At 41.1% G+C, this 14596-nt stretch overlaps 2 protein-coding genes across 3 annotated transcripts; one reads left to right on the forward strand and one right to left on the reverse strand.

Annotated features, from left to right (window-relative positions):
• Positions 1–502: 502 nt before the first annotated feature.
• dctn4 (dynactin 4) lies at positions 503–10224 on the reverse strand. Its single transcript, XM_034543531.1, has 13 exons — positions 10019–10224; positions 9353–9423; positions 9025–9203; positions 8801–8844; positions 8160–8267; positions 6835–6908; positions 5856–5968; positions 5651–5760; positions 5482–5555; positions 5143–5197; positions 4619–4726; positions 2330–2427; positions 503–2143 (listed from the first exon to the last, which is right to left on the reverse strand). The coding sequence occupies exons 1-13, from the start codon at positions 10151–10153 to the stop codon at positions 1924–1926; spliced, it is 1389 nt and encodes a 462-aa protein (XP_034399422.1). The 5' UTR covers positions 10154–10224; the 3' UTR covers positions 503–1923.
• A 1220-nt stretch (positions 10225–11444) lies between these two features.
• On the forward strand, positions 11445–14578 carry gpx3 (glutathione peroxidase 3). 2 transcript variants are annotated; one of them, XM_034542767.1, is made up of 5 exons: positions 11445–11560; positions 12642–12789; positions 12904–13021; positions 13626–13725; positions 14054–14578. In XM_034542767.1, the coding sequence occupies exons 1-5, from the start codon at positions 11486–11488 to the stop codon at positions 14270–14272; spliced, it is 660 nt and encodes a 219-aa protein (XP_034398658.1). In that variant the 5' UTR covers positions 11445–11485; the 3' UTR covers positions 14273–14578. The 2 variants fall into 2 exon arrangements, with proteins under 2 accessions (XP_034398658.1, XP_034398659.1); XM_034542768.1 differs by lacking the exon at positions 12642–12789 and having other exon boundaries at positions 11468–11560.
• Positions 14579–14596: the final 18 nt, after the last annotated feature.

Consider the following 14596-nt stretch of genomic DNA (forward strand, 5'->3'; position numbering starts at 1 on the left):
CCAGTATTTTTGTATCTGCTCGGCCTTTCCAGAGGCAATAAACTGTCCCATGTGTGCGAAGCATCACTGAACAGGACCGATATGTGTTATGGACAAAATGCTATCTGTTGCAACACACACTCCATTATTAGATACTCCCAATGTTGACAGATAGACCATTTATCCTCACCACTCACATCCTGAAAAAGCTCACATCGGGCTTTGCTTGGTTCATTATTCAAATGTTTCTGTCTGGATCAGAGTGTTGTACCTTCTCAGTCAATCATTACTATAATCAAGACATACCGTTTTCAGCTTGTAGGGCAATTCAAGATCACACTGAGGAATGGATTACAGAAGCGCTCTCCCAAATAATCTGTTTGCCTGCAGCGCCACCCTGTGGTGCAAATGAAACGCACAGGGAGAGCTCGACAGACACATTCAGTCACAATTTATGACAAAAACTCCCGCCTGTATAGAAAGTCATGTCAGTCCTCAACAACAAAAGAAGTCAAGAGTACTGTTACAGTATCACATGAATTTATTAGCCTGTGCAGAAGGTTAACTGTGTTGTAAGGCTCTGTTTTACTAACACACTCGGGACCAAAAATGACAGCAGCTTACGATTTAGTACACTGGCAGAGAGGTCAGCGAGTTCTACAAACCAGGAAGATACATTTCCTAAATCAGAAAAAAAAAGTGATAATCTCAAAACATTTAAATAATCAACACGTTGTACTGTAATGTCATCGGCAGAGCGTCTTATACTCCCTCCCCATCGTGCCAGTGAAGGTTACTGCTTGACTTAAGACGATAGCAAAATGATAGGCAAGTATCACCTTTAACCCGAGGAGGAGCTTTCTGCTCAGAAAACAGCCGAGGGCCAACTGAGATGACATTGTCTCACGGGAGCCACATCTGCCATCGTTGAAGCATGCGAGTTAATACGATATTAGTCTGCTGAAAAAGATGTTGATGAGGATACATAAGCTGAGCATATACAGTGTGCTGCATAGCGGGGACTTGTTCGGACTGTTCTCAATTATGATTTCTGATTCTGCTCATTTATTCTCCAACGTTTTATACTCACAATGTTATGTTAACGTATATCAACTCACTCATTGAACATAAACTGTTATTGTTTTACATGTATCATTATTACAATATAATTTAAAAAAGAAATCCACAGCTGACACATGGAATAAGACAAAAAAAATACTTTGCCTGCTTTGCAATTTAAGAAAATAAAACCTTTTTCACAATCGAGCAAATGAGTAGAGGTTTTAAATCAAAACAATGTTGTTGTTGTTTTTCTTTTCTTTTTTTAAATGGCTAATTTTTTGTACAAACTCAAATTTGGGACTTATTGGGTATTCTCAACACAACAGTATTCTCCCCCGGCAGGTAACACTGTAGAGACAGCAGCCAAACGGTCTTAGTCCGTTAACACTTAGCACTTCTTTTGGCCAAACATACTATCAAAGTAAATAATAGATTTGATATCTGCATTACACTCAATATTGATGGAAAGAGGAAACCCATCAACTCAAGAGGCGACTCCAAACGTTTGAATGGCAGTGTGTTTACATAAAGTTCTGTTTCACATTAAAAGTGCTTTTTAATGTCAGGTGGTGTAGTGTTTAAGCTGAGGAGAATGACAATCAGTCAAATACAGTATATAGGGATATTTTGATAAACAAAAAGTAACAAAGTAACCCTGCCAGTCAGTCACAGTTCCAGGTAGTTTTATAAAGTGGGCTATCCACGATGGTGCTGCAACTTAAGCTCAAGCTCTGGAACAGCTGTATGCAGAGAAGATCACAAATAGTTCTAACATTACAATAAGCAGAATCAGAAATCATGTTTAAATTAAATTCATCCCACAGAAATGAGTTCAGAGAACTCAACACTGGGACAGTTTGGTAGCAAACAGAGTCTGCATGTTCAGGGAGCGAGTGGTCCCAGCCTCAGCTCCACATGGTGCGTGAGCCAAATGGCCTCAGCGACGACGTCGCCTGCCTCCTCGTTCTGCCTGGCCGGAGCTGCGAGGTTGCGGAAGTCGTGTCGGATCTTAAATGAAACAGTGACATCCGCATCCTCTTCTTTCTGAGGGATCACTTTGATGAAGAAACCAATCTTGTTGGATTTCCTGAAGGCAACAACACTGTGGAAAGAACAGAGGGCCAAGAGTTACTTCACACTATCAATTCTCTGTGTGTCGGATGCACAGATAATTGAGTGTTCAATGGCCGATCGCCATGTGTTACGTCAGCAGGGGGCGTCATTTCAGCCGTCCGTGTGTGTGCGTGTATGTGTGTGTATGTGTGTGTATGTATGTGTGTGTACTTACTCTGGGTCATCCTGAAAGTCCTGGGGTTCAGCCAGTTCATCGTACTCAGCAGCAGCATCCTTTCCTGCCAAGACCAGTTCTTTGCTTGGTACCATAATCTAAAAGAATAAAATAAAAAGGTTACAGTTCAACATTCAGTGACTTTCAGACTATTGGAGGAGTCAACTTAGTTTTTAAACATCATAAATGTTCTCCGTTTTGAAGCACGCAAACGTCAATTTGTGTGTTTTGGGGAAAACAATCCCCCTCAACTCAAAAAGGTGTGTCGCTGCTTCACTTGGAAGTTTGACCTTCAGTGTGCAGAATGATGAACGTGCAGTTTGTCACCAGAGGGCTGTTTTAAAATGTATTTGTTGGAGGAGTATGTGTGCTTTAGGACGTGTGCTGTATGCACGAGTGTCATTTTGTGAATTTTAAAGTGAACAATATTTGCATATTCATAGATTCTGGATTCTTTTTCAAAAGAGGGAAAAGAGACCAAGTCAACTGAAGACTTTTTAACAGGGTAATTATATGTTTTGCTCAATCTAGGGAGAACTGAAGACAGCCTGTATTCAGAAACTGAGCTTTCCCATCCGTCAGGACTTAAGTACGGTTGTGATGTCTCCGATAGAAACGATAAACTGTGTAATTGGCGCACGCAGCGAGTCCCTGGCTGCATTGATGCTGTGAAATACAGCGACAGAGCAGAGGCGGGAGACAGGAACGCTGACCAATCAGAGCCCACTGGGCTTTTATCAAGAGACCAGCACTAAAACAAGCAGATGTACAGCAATTTGCACAAACACGAAATAAGCGTTTATGCTACGGCCATAATAAAAAACAAAATATTCACTTTACCATTTTGGCTGTGGTCCGTTTCTTCCGAGTCCCTCTGACAACAGCTTGGGGCTCGATGACTGACTGCTTTACGGCAGGTTCCAACTTTACGCTTATAAAAGCACCACCTGCAGCTCTTTAAAGTGTCGCTGCCCCTTGCAGACTTCATGTGAAGGTGTTCCAAAAACCCAAATTGAAAACAACTAATTTATATTTACACCAATCTCTGAACCCATCGACAGATAAGCACCTGGGTGGCGAGGGGCTCCATTGTGGGGTTCCGGTGTAGCCAGCGGATATCTACGCCGCGTCACAACAGACTGGAGTTTCACTTGAGAGATAACGGGAGGACTGTTTATCTGCATTCATCTGCTCAAACGTGATTGGTCAATACTTCTCGGTTTAAAAAACAAAAATGCTTCCGATACCAAAATATTGTCTCAGGCATCCATATGCAATTGCTCAGAAATGTCAGTCATACTTTTGCTATGTGTGAGAGGAGGGGGGGGATTACTTTGGATCACATTTACCTGTACAATGAGTATATTGTGCCTTTAAGAGTCATCAGCAAACAGACACATACTACAATACAACACATAAGCAACGATATATGGAAAGAGCTGGACCATGAAATCAACCAAGCTTGGCTCGCTGCCCTCCAGGTGTTTCAATATCAGATCAAGCAGAATGGCAGAAAAGCACTCTGTTTGGCCACAATGTGAAAGGAAATGGGTCATGAAGACTGTCCGTTTTGGCCAGGAGCTCTTCCTTACCCAGTCTGGCCCATGACTTCATCGTTAAAGAGGCCAAGACAAACCGCCTGTAGTCACCGAGAAGCTCTCAGCAGCTACTGGCGGCTCAGCAGACCGTTTACCACGGGAACACGGCACTGAGCTGTGCTTGTAACAGCTGACAGATGGAGGTAAAAATGGGACCCAACTGCTCTGCATATAAGATGATGATTAAGGCGACCGACCACATATGGAACAGGCGGGGTGTGAATGAACAGACCGCCCTGCACGCAGAAATACTGCTTGATATAATGTGCAACATTTAGTAGAGTAGGCAGGTGGCAACAATTGCCACAATATGTGACTATGCACAAAATTCATATACTGAGCCATGAGGCAGTAAAAGCTCCATTCATTGACGTGTGGCCACCATGTGTGGCAGAATTACTCTTAAACAAGCTGTGTACCCAGCCGGCAACGTGGAACTAAATTATCATCCCAACTGAAATGTTTCCGACCACTTTTCAGCTCAGTCTAAAAATATCTGAGCTGCAGAGTTGGTTTATTATTCCTTACAGGATTGTCATGAGAGAAGAATTTACACTATTACTGTTTAATTAGAAGTGTTAATGTTTGGCAATGGTTGACAGTAAGGAGTGTTCAACACCCATTTACACCTGTTGAAACTGTCCGACACTTTAGTGAAAACAGTTTATTTAAAGAAAATACTGTTAAATACCTTAGCTGTGCTGTTGATGTCGTCAGGGTCTTCGTCCTCACAAGCAGCCAGTGTGACATGGGTGATGTTCTCCACAGGGTTGGTCAGAGTCAGCAGCACTTGGCTCTCCTAAATACACAGGATACTCAGGTTTAACCCACCTTATCTTTCAGAGCTGATTGAGTTCCCTTTTAGATCTGGTCTTGTTTTAATCTCTAAAATAGCACCATAACTTAGAGTAGACCATTTTTATTCAAACATATTAGAACTAAGTTTTGTCCTGTTTGGGATGCTTGCAGCAAGCAGGTTATGAGGGACGCCAAGTGCATTTGAGCCTTTTCTTTTTAACCGCCTCTTGTATTAGTACTTTGATCTCTAGGCATCAGGTTGAGTACAAGTACAAGAGATGCAGTGTTTCCTTAGTGTCACAACCTCGTCAGAAAACACAATACCTCGCCTCTAACCGTCGTTAGACATGTTTTAAGGACAGTAAAACATGTCAAATATAATACACTGAACATGTCCGAACCAGTGCACACACTGACCTTCATGTTCCGGAGATTTGGAATGGACATAATTCTCACTTCAGGGATGTAACTCCTGTGGGAGGAACAATCAGTACAAGGTTACACTCAAATACAGCATCCAACCACATGAACTCCTGATGAGCCCCTGAGAACAGCATGCTATGTGTACGGGATAGATTGCTCCAAATGAGTCCATCGATTCATTTTCCAGGACACCCTTTTAGATTGTATATATTTTGGGGAGATTTTTATTTTAAATGTGTTTAAGATTAAGCTACTTTTGCATGGATAATTTCCTGAACATGAGTTTGTATTTATTCATTCATCATGAAGACACATCTGATGGCCAATACTCACACAGCCACCAACTGTATTTTAAACTTGATTGAAGTAGGATTAAATTCTGGCTTGCTCAAGTTGTGCTCACATTTCTGGAGGAGGAAACAAAACAAAGAAAATGATTATGTAAATGTGATCAGCCTTTTAAAATCGATACGGCAGAATAAAAGTGTGCAGTGGTACTGACCCTGCAGCGCAGTGAGCGCTTCATCAGGAGGTGTTTGTGTCTGGGGTGGAGCTGAGACGCCCCAGCAGGCTGGAAGTCAGGCTGCAGAAGCCGCTGGCGCAGTGTGGTCACTGGAAGGACACAAGAAAGCTCATCTTCAACTCCATCTCAATTAGAAAGACAAACATGATCAGTGGTGTCTAGTGAGCTCCAAACCAACTCTTACCCTCCGGTAGGCTGATGGGTCTGGTGTAACAATCTTCAGGCAGAGGTTCCACTTCATCAAGGGCCTGGGCAGGCTCGATGGTGATCTCCTTCTGGTCCTCACCCTCTTTTAGGCTGGTGAAGTTACCCAAATACTGCCATCAACAATCTGCTGCATCTCTTATAACGAAGCTATTGAATTTAAACTGAAAGCAGTAAAGAATAGTGAGATGTTCTAATGTTTACACCACTCTGATCGCATACATGTAACAACACATTTATTGACAGTAAAGGAGACGTTGGAAGTTTTAGCACATTAACTACAAATAACCTACGTATATCTCACATTGCCACTGAGCATTTTCTCAGCGTAAAGTAAGGCTTTAAACTTTGTTTGTACTTTCTTGTAGCCACTGGTTTCTGAAACTTGCTAAGACTTGACACACACTACTTAAGGTCCAGCAGCACCATTACATTTTTTGTCACGGTCAAAGTTGAGAAAAAAGACCCTTTGTCAGCTGAGATTTTAGACCTGGCTACTGAACGAGTAACCTTTTGAGACAAGATACCAAATCTGCATAAATATGTTCATGGTTTTAGCCTGTTGTACATGTTTCTCTTAGATCTGACAGCATACTTTGTCAATACAGTGCCTTTTGTCAGCCAATTTGTTTTCAGACATAAAGCAGGGTCCTTTTCTGGTTTAATATAAAAATGGTGATCGCTCTCAACTGCATTACTACAAGGTGATGAAGGCACTTTGAGAAAAAATAAGGTTGAAGCGCCGTTCACTGTGATGGATTCCCATTTACCTCAAGCCAAGTTTCAAGGCTCAAAATTGATTTTCATGCCACACTGAAATTAATGAAACAATCGCTGCTGGATGGTAAGAAGTCAATTCATCCAAGTCACCAATAATATGCGTGTAGTTCAAATATGAAAAAAAAATTTCCTTGTGTGGATCAAATAAATTCCCTGCATATGATAGAAAGACCACTCACGAAAGGCCAGACAGGCTTGATATGGGAGCTCCAGACCTCTGCCTCTGCAGTCTGGTTCCAAGGCCATATTTTTCCTGAGTGAATTTAGTAGGGGAAAAACAAGATCAGACATTTTACAGAGTAAAAAAAGAAGAGCTAAAGACATTTTATGAAATTACATAATCTACAATAATTTTCTTCATGACTACTTTTAACAAGAGTTTATGACAACTTTAAAAAACTAAAATGGAAATAAAATGGTATTTGTCATTTAAATGAACAATAAATAAAACCAAAACAATTCCATTTGTCTTGTGGTAAGAGACCATAACGGGAGCCTTTCTGCCCAGGACAGTGGGAGAGAATCAACTCGGACAGACTTAATTAGTATGAAAATATTGTTATCTGGTTACACAGACTTAAACAAAGTCTTTCATTTATTCTCTCCCTCTTACAAACACAAAGGCTCCCATTGTTTGGATCTCAGTCGTGATTACCCAAGGAGATAGTCATGTGATCTGTGAGGTTACTCAGTTACATAGGAAGAGAGATGAAGACAGGGCTACTGTAAAGATGAGACTATCCAAGTTGTGAAAAATACAACTCACCACCACATGAATAGTGTGTTGCTGGGGGGCAAAAACCAAAATATCAGAGTGCATAAGCAAAGAAAAAGGAGAGAATAAAGAACCAGGTGAAACAAAAGCAATTCAGCAAACATTAGTGGCATTTGGTGACATGCAACAGCAACAGAAATGCATCAGTGATGGAAAACAACTGCAGGACATAGCAGCTTAAGTGTCTTGGAACGTTTATAATACACAACAGGAAAGACTGGTTTGCATTATTGGATGTTAAAATTGTAAAAAGAATGCAGGTGTAAAGCCTTGTGCCAACAAGCTCCGTTTTGACCTTTCAGACAGATTAAGCAGGCTTTTTTTCTGTTGTTTTGAAATTTCAATGTGGATGGAGAACTTTTTGAAAGGAACCCAAAAATTGTTTCGACAAATAAATTGCATTTTAATACTTATCTGCCCGAGTATAAACACGGTGTATATCTTGCACTTCAACTATACACTTAAAAGCAACTTATTATTCTTTCCTGCTTTTGTTAAATATTTGATAATCATATAATATCCCCAAGGGCACGTACTTTGAATGTGTCATTGGTAATGTTATTGAGATTTAGTTAAAACCGCTGTATAAAATGAATCTTTATCCTAAATTCTGCTCCAACAGTACCTGCAAATGTTGTCACAGATTACAATAAGACAACAGCGTTTCAACATTTGAAAGGGAACAGAATTTTTTGAAAGACTGAATTGGGCTCATAGGAAGTAAAGTACCGAGAACGCCAGAGGCATGCACTGTCGTCTCCTGGCCAGCTTCTTCCTATCTCTATCCTGCTTTTCTCTGTGGGCCAGCTGTTGGTAGTACTCGATCAGCTTGTTGATCTGTAGGGAAACAAAACATTGCATTCAGATACTGTTAATCAATGCTTCCTGTATTTTTTTATTATAAAACAAGACACTCAGTCTTCCAAAACTACATATTGTTCGGTTACTCAACAGTTTGAGGAGTTTGAATACATTTAAATTAAAAGAGGAAGCTGTAAAATACAGTGATTTTACATCAAAGAATGTGATGTCCTTTTATGTAACAAGGGCTGACAAACTTTCAATTAACGTGTAGAATGTGCAGATAAATGATCACCTACAATCATCATGTAGAGAAACACTAAAAGTAACACTTTTGTACAATAATTTTTTTTAACTGCTAGCTAACCATTTGAATTATGAATCAAATGAAAAAGGGGCATTGATGATTTGTTTGTGCCGTATTTTCTGAACTCTGCAACCTTCTGCCTCTGGCCAGCAATGTGTTGTCGTAACTTATTCACAGGCACATCTATTCCAAAATAAGTACTTTATGGTCAGGAAGCATGTGAGAAACTTGTGAGAATAAATGACCACAGGGGGAAACTTACCCGCTGAGTATGAGGGTTCTCTGGCTCCTGCCATCCACCGCTGGCTGCAGTTAACAAATAGAGACAAGAAATTAGCCATAAGAAACCAATACAACAGATAACAGCTTTGTACATGTGCTGAATAAATGAGCAACTGTTGATGCTTCTTACTTGTTTTTAAAGTTTTGGAAATACTTCAAATATGACCACATTGACGTGTCTACATTGTTCATATCTGCACCCACCAACTGATTTGTCAGCCATTCCCACGTCCCTGGAGGTCCAGCGACAGAAGCCACAGGCCAGGTAGTAGGCCTTCTTCATGGCTGTCTTGGTCGGATCATCAGGCAGAGGAGCTGGGATGTTGGTGGCTCGAGTAGACAGTGTGTGCATGCAACATGGGCAGTCAAAACAATTGGCACACCTGTAGCACAGGTAATCAGGAATGAATGGACATTACTTTTATGACATACGGAGACCAGACAGATACGTCAGAATAGACATGCATGTGTGTTATATTGTGTATGTATTTATGTGTGTAGCTCTCTTTAGGCATGGGCACGTGAGTCTCACCTGTTCTTTTTAAGTTTAGCCTCTGCAGATGGCATGTTCTCCAGACAGCTTGGACAATAGTGGGAGTCCACCTGATTACCAAAACAGGGGTTCAAGAGAGGAGTCAGTCAAACTGCGCATCCACATCTTAAAATTAATGTTTTTTTCCAGGAGACAAGATTCGTGTGAGCTGTCGCATGTTTACAAGGAACAATCTGAAATCGTAATATGTGAAAAATCTGAAGCGCTCTGGGTGTGGTGTCCATAACTGAGAGCCACGTTAACAAGATGGGTTTTGACATTGAGGACGTGAGCTGGGGTGAACTAATGATGTAAAAAATATGTTTTACTTGTCGGACATATTCTTTATGTATGAGCTGGGGAAATACTTAAACGTTCAACTCAAAGAATACCAAGAGCTAGCTCGCTAGCTTGTTCGCCCATTTATGCTGTGCTCGAAATAACGCCAACTCCAGCGGAAGTTAAACCATAGCTTGTAGCCAATAAGAGGAGGAGACCGTTGGGAAAAGACTTGATTGACAAGCGGCTCAGCCATACAATGCGCGTATGTGGTTGGACTAGACCCACCCACCTGTCAAAGCTACTAGCAAACCGGCTAACAACAAAGTAGCTGCTGACTAAATGAAGCTAACAGCTAGCTTTAGTAAGGTGAAAACGTCCACGTACCTCGTGAGACACACATTCCAGAGACCGTAGCTCACTGCAGTAGCGACAGAAATAAAGCTGAGACAAAGGGGTTCTGATCCTTTTCTCTCCACGAACCAGATAGACAACTCTGTCCGGCTGCAGAAGGGACGCCATCTCCGAGCAGCTCAGTCGATGGGCTCACTGACTGCTGCTCCTGCTCGTGTGGTCGTCGCTGCTAGTTGTCTGGCACGAGAGGAAACACCACGTGCTCAATGTCGACCACGTGTGGTCAGTATAGGAACTGCCAGCCCCACACCCAGAGATGGATGAACTACTGAATGAGCTTACTGGGTAGATCATCAGGGGACCAGGGGGTCATCTAGTATTGTGTTGAGTATTTCTGGATAAGAGTATCAGTGTGGTTCTGTTTTGTTTGAAAGCCTCTCTTCATATCATTTCAACCGCTTCAAATATGCATCTTAACGACACCAAGAAGAAGCAAAAAATAATTTAAAGTGTGTTGAAAACAGGCGGTGCGCAATAATGTAAAAGCGCTAAATATAAAGGCATTCTTCAGCACCTGGCATGTCTTCTATCTCGTGTGGCAACAACACCAGACAACAAAAAGTTGCAAATGTTTTCCACCTCTCATGCACTCGCACACCTCTGTCACACAGATGCACTCTGAACGATATGAAATGATGATTGCTGTGATTTAATTGCAAGATATAGAAAGTGTTATTAAGTGATGCAGTCTTTTATGTGTCTGTCCCACATGTCTCACAATCCATCTCATACCAGACTAGTTTTGCATTAAAAACCTGCAACATCTTATACTGTATATGTTATGTCTAATGTATTTGTTTAATATATTTTCTTTCTTTTTAAAAATGGAAATGTAAAAGACAGTTGCAGTTGACTTTGTGTGTGTGTGTGTTTGTGTGTGTGTGTGTGTGTGTGTGTGTGTGTGAAGAAGAAACAAGCTTATTACTTAATCTGTTTTATGTCCATATGTTGATAAGCAATAAGTTATTCAGCCTGTATATATAATATTTCAGTTACTGTGGATTCTAACTGTTTTTGTATTACTGTTTTATTATTGCTTAATTGCTTATTTATATTACTTGTTTTTGTCTCTTGTTTTCACTTTGCCCTCTGCTGTTGTACACCTGTAAATTCCCACACTGCGGGACTAATAAATTATTATCTTATATAAATTATCTTATCTTGTATTATTCATTAATTCATTCAAAGGCCTCTGCTGTTGTACACCTGTAAATCCCCACACTGCGGGACTAATAAATGATCATCTTATTTAAGTTATCTTATCTTATATTATTCATTAATTCATTCAAAGGCCGATCGCCGTGTGTTACGTCGTTGCGTCAGCAGGGGGCGTAATCTCAGCCAGCTGTGCGGCCCTCCGCCCCCAGCCAGAGGAGTCAAATACTCCTGCGGACAGACAGACACCCACAGCGAGTCGTCACCGTGACGGGGAAGGACGACATGATGCGGCCCTTCTTACCAATGCTGCTGCTCGGTCTGCTGGGACCCTGCGCCGCCGAAACCCCACTCACACAGGTAGGCCACCTGTTGATGCCCCCCGCCACACACACACACACGCACACACATATCAAACCTTCCATCGTAGTTACTCCAGCTTTGTGTAAAATAATGATCTTTGATCAGCATGATTACAGTAGTACACTAGAGGATGCTGTTTTCATTCCTTCAGCTTTTAATAGATGCACGATGTGCCTTGTTTTTCTAAGTTTCACACACACAGATCGATAGTGTGTATCCAGATAGATAGACAGACGTGACACCGGCAGCCTAATACCAGAGGACGTCACTATATGTTTTAATTTAATTGATTTAATTCCAAGATATAGAAAGTGTTATTAAAGTGGTGCAAGTGATGCAGTCTTTTATGTGTCTGTCACACAATCCATCTCATACCAGACTAGTTTTGCATGAAAAAAAAACCCCTGCAACATCTTATATATGTTTTAAATGTATTTTCTTTCTTTTTAGAAATGGAACTGTAAAAGACAGTTGCTTTTGGATAGATCTTTAGGTTATGTTTTGTAAAATGTACCTGATTATAGAGGGCGTTATTCCCCAGTGGCCTCTGTTTCTATGAGCACAATGTTGACACTATGTTTATGTAACTGTTGTAATCTATAAGGTGGGAGAACAGTGAGAGTGCTACAGCTGTTCCTATCTGCCTTTCTGTGTTAGGGCGTTGGGAACTGTTGGCTAACAACCTGTTGTTTTTCCATGGAAACAGGTTGGGTCCGACAGAGATGGTATAGACTTGTTTGGTTAATGTTCAGGGCTTTTTCAACACTTCTCAGTCCATTACAAATATGATTTGTTAATATCTAAATATATGTGTGACTCATGAAGGGCTGCACCATAATGACACATGTTTTTATTTTGAGAGGTCAAATCCATGTTGAGGTCTACCACTCGCTAGAAAATGGGTGAAAAGCAAATAAGTCCATATAGGCATATGCTTTGTTGCAGATGTATAATATCAAACAAGATTAATCTATTATAAGCCAACATACTATGCCAAAGAAATGCTGATGATTGTGTGTTGGACTTTGGCCAGTTACAACAAACATAACCTGCTTTGACCTGTTTTTCTACTCTCCAGCGATGTAAATCCACAAATAACACTATATACAAATATAGTGCAAAGACCCTAAACGGGAGTCACACTGTGAACCTCAGTGACTTCAAGGGCAAGAGCGTCCTCTTCATCAACGTGGCCACATACTGAGGGTATACCTTCCAGTATGTGGGTAAGAAACGGCTCAACGGGCAGCATTATTTGGTGTTGCAGTATTTATTAAAATAATAAAATAAAATGAATGAAAGCTTCTCTATCTGCATATATTCTTCTTTTCCTTTCTCAGAACTGAATGCACTCCACGAGCAGATGAAACCCCTTGGACTAACCATTCTGGGCTATCCCTGCAACCAATTTGGGAAACAGGAACCAGGGCAAAGACATGAAATTCTGCCAGGCATAAAGTGAGCAATGTTTCTCGTTAAAAGCAAGTCAATATTGGAGGTTTTATTTGAGTGCAGTTTGAACCTTCTTCAGCTTGTAGAAGATGTGGAAACATGAGAATCCCCTAATTTTCAGTCGCAAACGTCTCACAAGACAGTGTACATTGTAATGTTCTGTAACATAAGAGCCCTCAAAGCTGATGGAGAGAGGAATTTGCAATATTCCTAAATCCTCTATCAATCAGCAACGTTTCATTAATAAAGGAAAACACCCTTTGGCATTAAGATCCGTTTCTGTTCGAGGCCTCTGACCCACAGAATGTATGTCTTAGGTTCCACCAGTTGTCTTATACCCAGAGCAAAGCCATTTCAATCAGCTGGTCTTACATTACATGTCATTTAGCTGACGCTTTTTTCCAAAGCGACTTACAATAAGAGCATTCAACCATGAGTACAAGCTCAGAACAACGAAAGAATCAAGAAAGTAACCATTTCTTCACTAAAGTTAAACTGATTGGCAGACGCCAGTGTTTTTGTCCTTGGCTCAGTGAAACTTGGACAGCTGCCAGGCCACAAAGTGTTTAGGGGTGCATCCACTGATAAGATGTCGTCCTTTTGATTCCAGGCATGTTAGGCCAGGCAATGGATTTGTTCCAAACTTCCTGATGTTTGAGAAAGGTGACGTGAATGGAAAAGAAGAGCAAGAGGTTTTCACTTTCCTTAAGGTACGTCGTGGTCTGTGTTTGAGATGTAAAAGCTTACATTTATACTAATATATATATTAGTATCAAATTACTCATCAGCTGTATACGACATAGTGCATAGCTCTTTGATTTGGATTTATGATCCAGTGGAAAACACTCAAGGTTTCCTATAATGGATGAAGTAGTTTATGTATTCAATATCTCATTTATTAGTTATCAGTTGTTTATTTTTATTAGTGAATGCACAACTTGTACTTACCTTTGTATCATGATAAAGGAATGATTACAACAGGTGGCGGGGCCCCAGACTTTGTTCTCTCCTTATGACACTGTGCTTTCTGCCATGCAGGACTCCTGCCCTCCAGTCGGAGATCTCATCGGGGACCCTGCCAGAATGTTCTGGGTGCCCATGAAACTCACCGACATCAAGTGGAACTTTGAAAAGTTTCTGGTGGGTCCGGACGGGAAGCCGGTGATGAGGTGGCACCCAAGTGTCAGAGTTTCCACGGTCCTGGATGACATTCACAAATACCTGCTCGAGCTGTACATGCAGCAGACGATCAGCTAGATCTGATTCATCCCTCTGTGTGCTCTACCTAAGGAAGTATCTGTAATGAGATGCACCAGATAGGTAGAGCAATGTAAAACAGTTAGAATAATGTTAACAGATTCTGATACTTAGGATGGCATGTTGAATGAAGAGGAGGCTTGAAAACAGGAACCCTGTGGGGCCTCTTTGGAGTCTGGGGTTCAGGACGGCTCTTCAGTGCATTCGAGCTGCCCTGAAATCCCAGTGTCATGTCGTCTTCTCATCCCAGGACATGTTAACATCGCATTCTAAATGTTAATTACTAATAATAAATCATGGAGAACACACAAATGTGAGGACCCT

The sequence above is a fragment of the Cyclopterus lumpus genome, chromosome 10 (genome assembly GCF_009769545.1).
Source record: "Cyclopterus lumpus isolate fCycLum1 chromosome 10, fCycLum1.pri, whole genome shotgun sequence".
In the NCBI taxonomy this organism is placed as follows: domain Eukaryota; kingdom Metazoa; phylum Chordata; class Actinopteri; order Perciformes; family Cyclopteridae; genus Cyclopterus; species Cyclopterus lumpus.

Bases quoted from the DNA above. Each gene is read 5' to 3' on its own strand.
- dctn4 (XM_034543531.1), bottom strand. From the start codon at position 10,153: ATGGCGTCCCTTCTGCAGCCGGACAGAGTTGTCTATCTGGTTCGTGGA. The intron at 8,268-8,800 runs GTAAGTTTCCCC...GTTTCCCTACAG, and splicing joins AGAACCCTCATACTCAGCGG to ATCAACAAGCTGATCGAGTA. The intron at 5,761-5,855 runs GTAAGAGTTGGT...GTGTCCTTCCAG, and splicing joins ACCCATCAGCCTACCGGAGG to TGACCACACTGCGCCAGCGG.
- gpx3 (XM_034542768.1), top strand. From the start codon at position 12,927: ATGAAACCCCTTGGACTAACCATTCTGGGCTATCCCTGCAACCAATTT. The intron at 13,022-13,625 runs GTGAGCAATGTT...TTTTGATTCCAG, and splicing joins GAAATTCTGCCAGGCATAAA to GCATGTTAGGCCAGGCAATG. The intron at 13,726-14,053 runs GTACGTCGTGGT...TCTGCCATGCAG, and splicing joins AGGTTTTCACTTTCCTTAAG to GACTCCTGCCCTCCAGTCGG.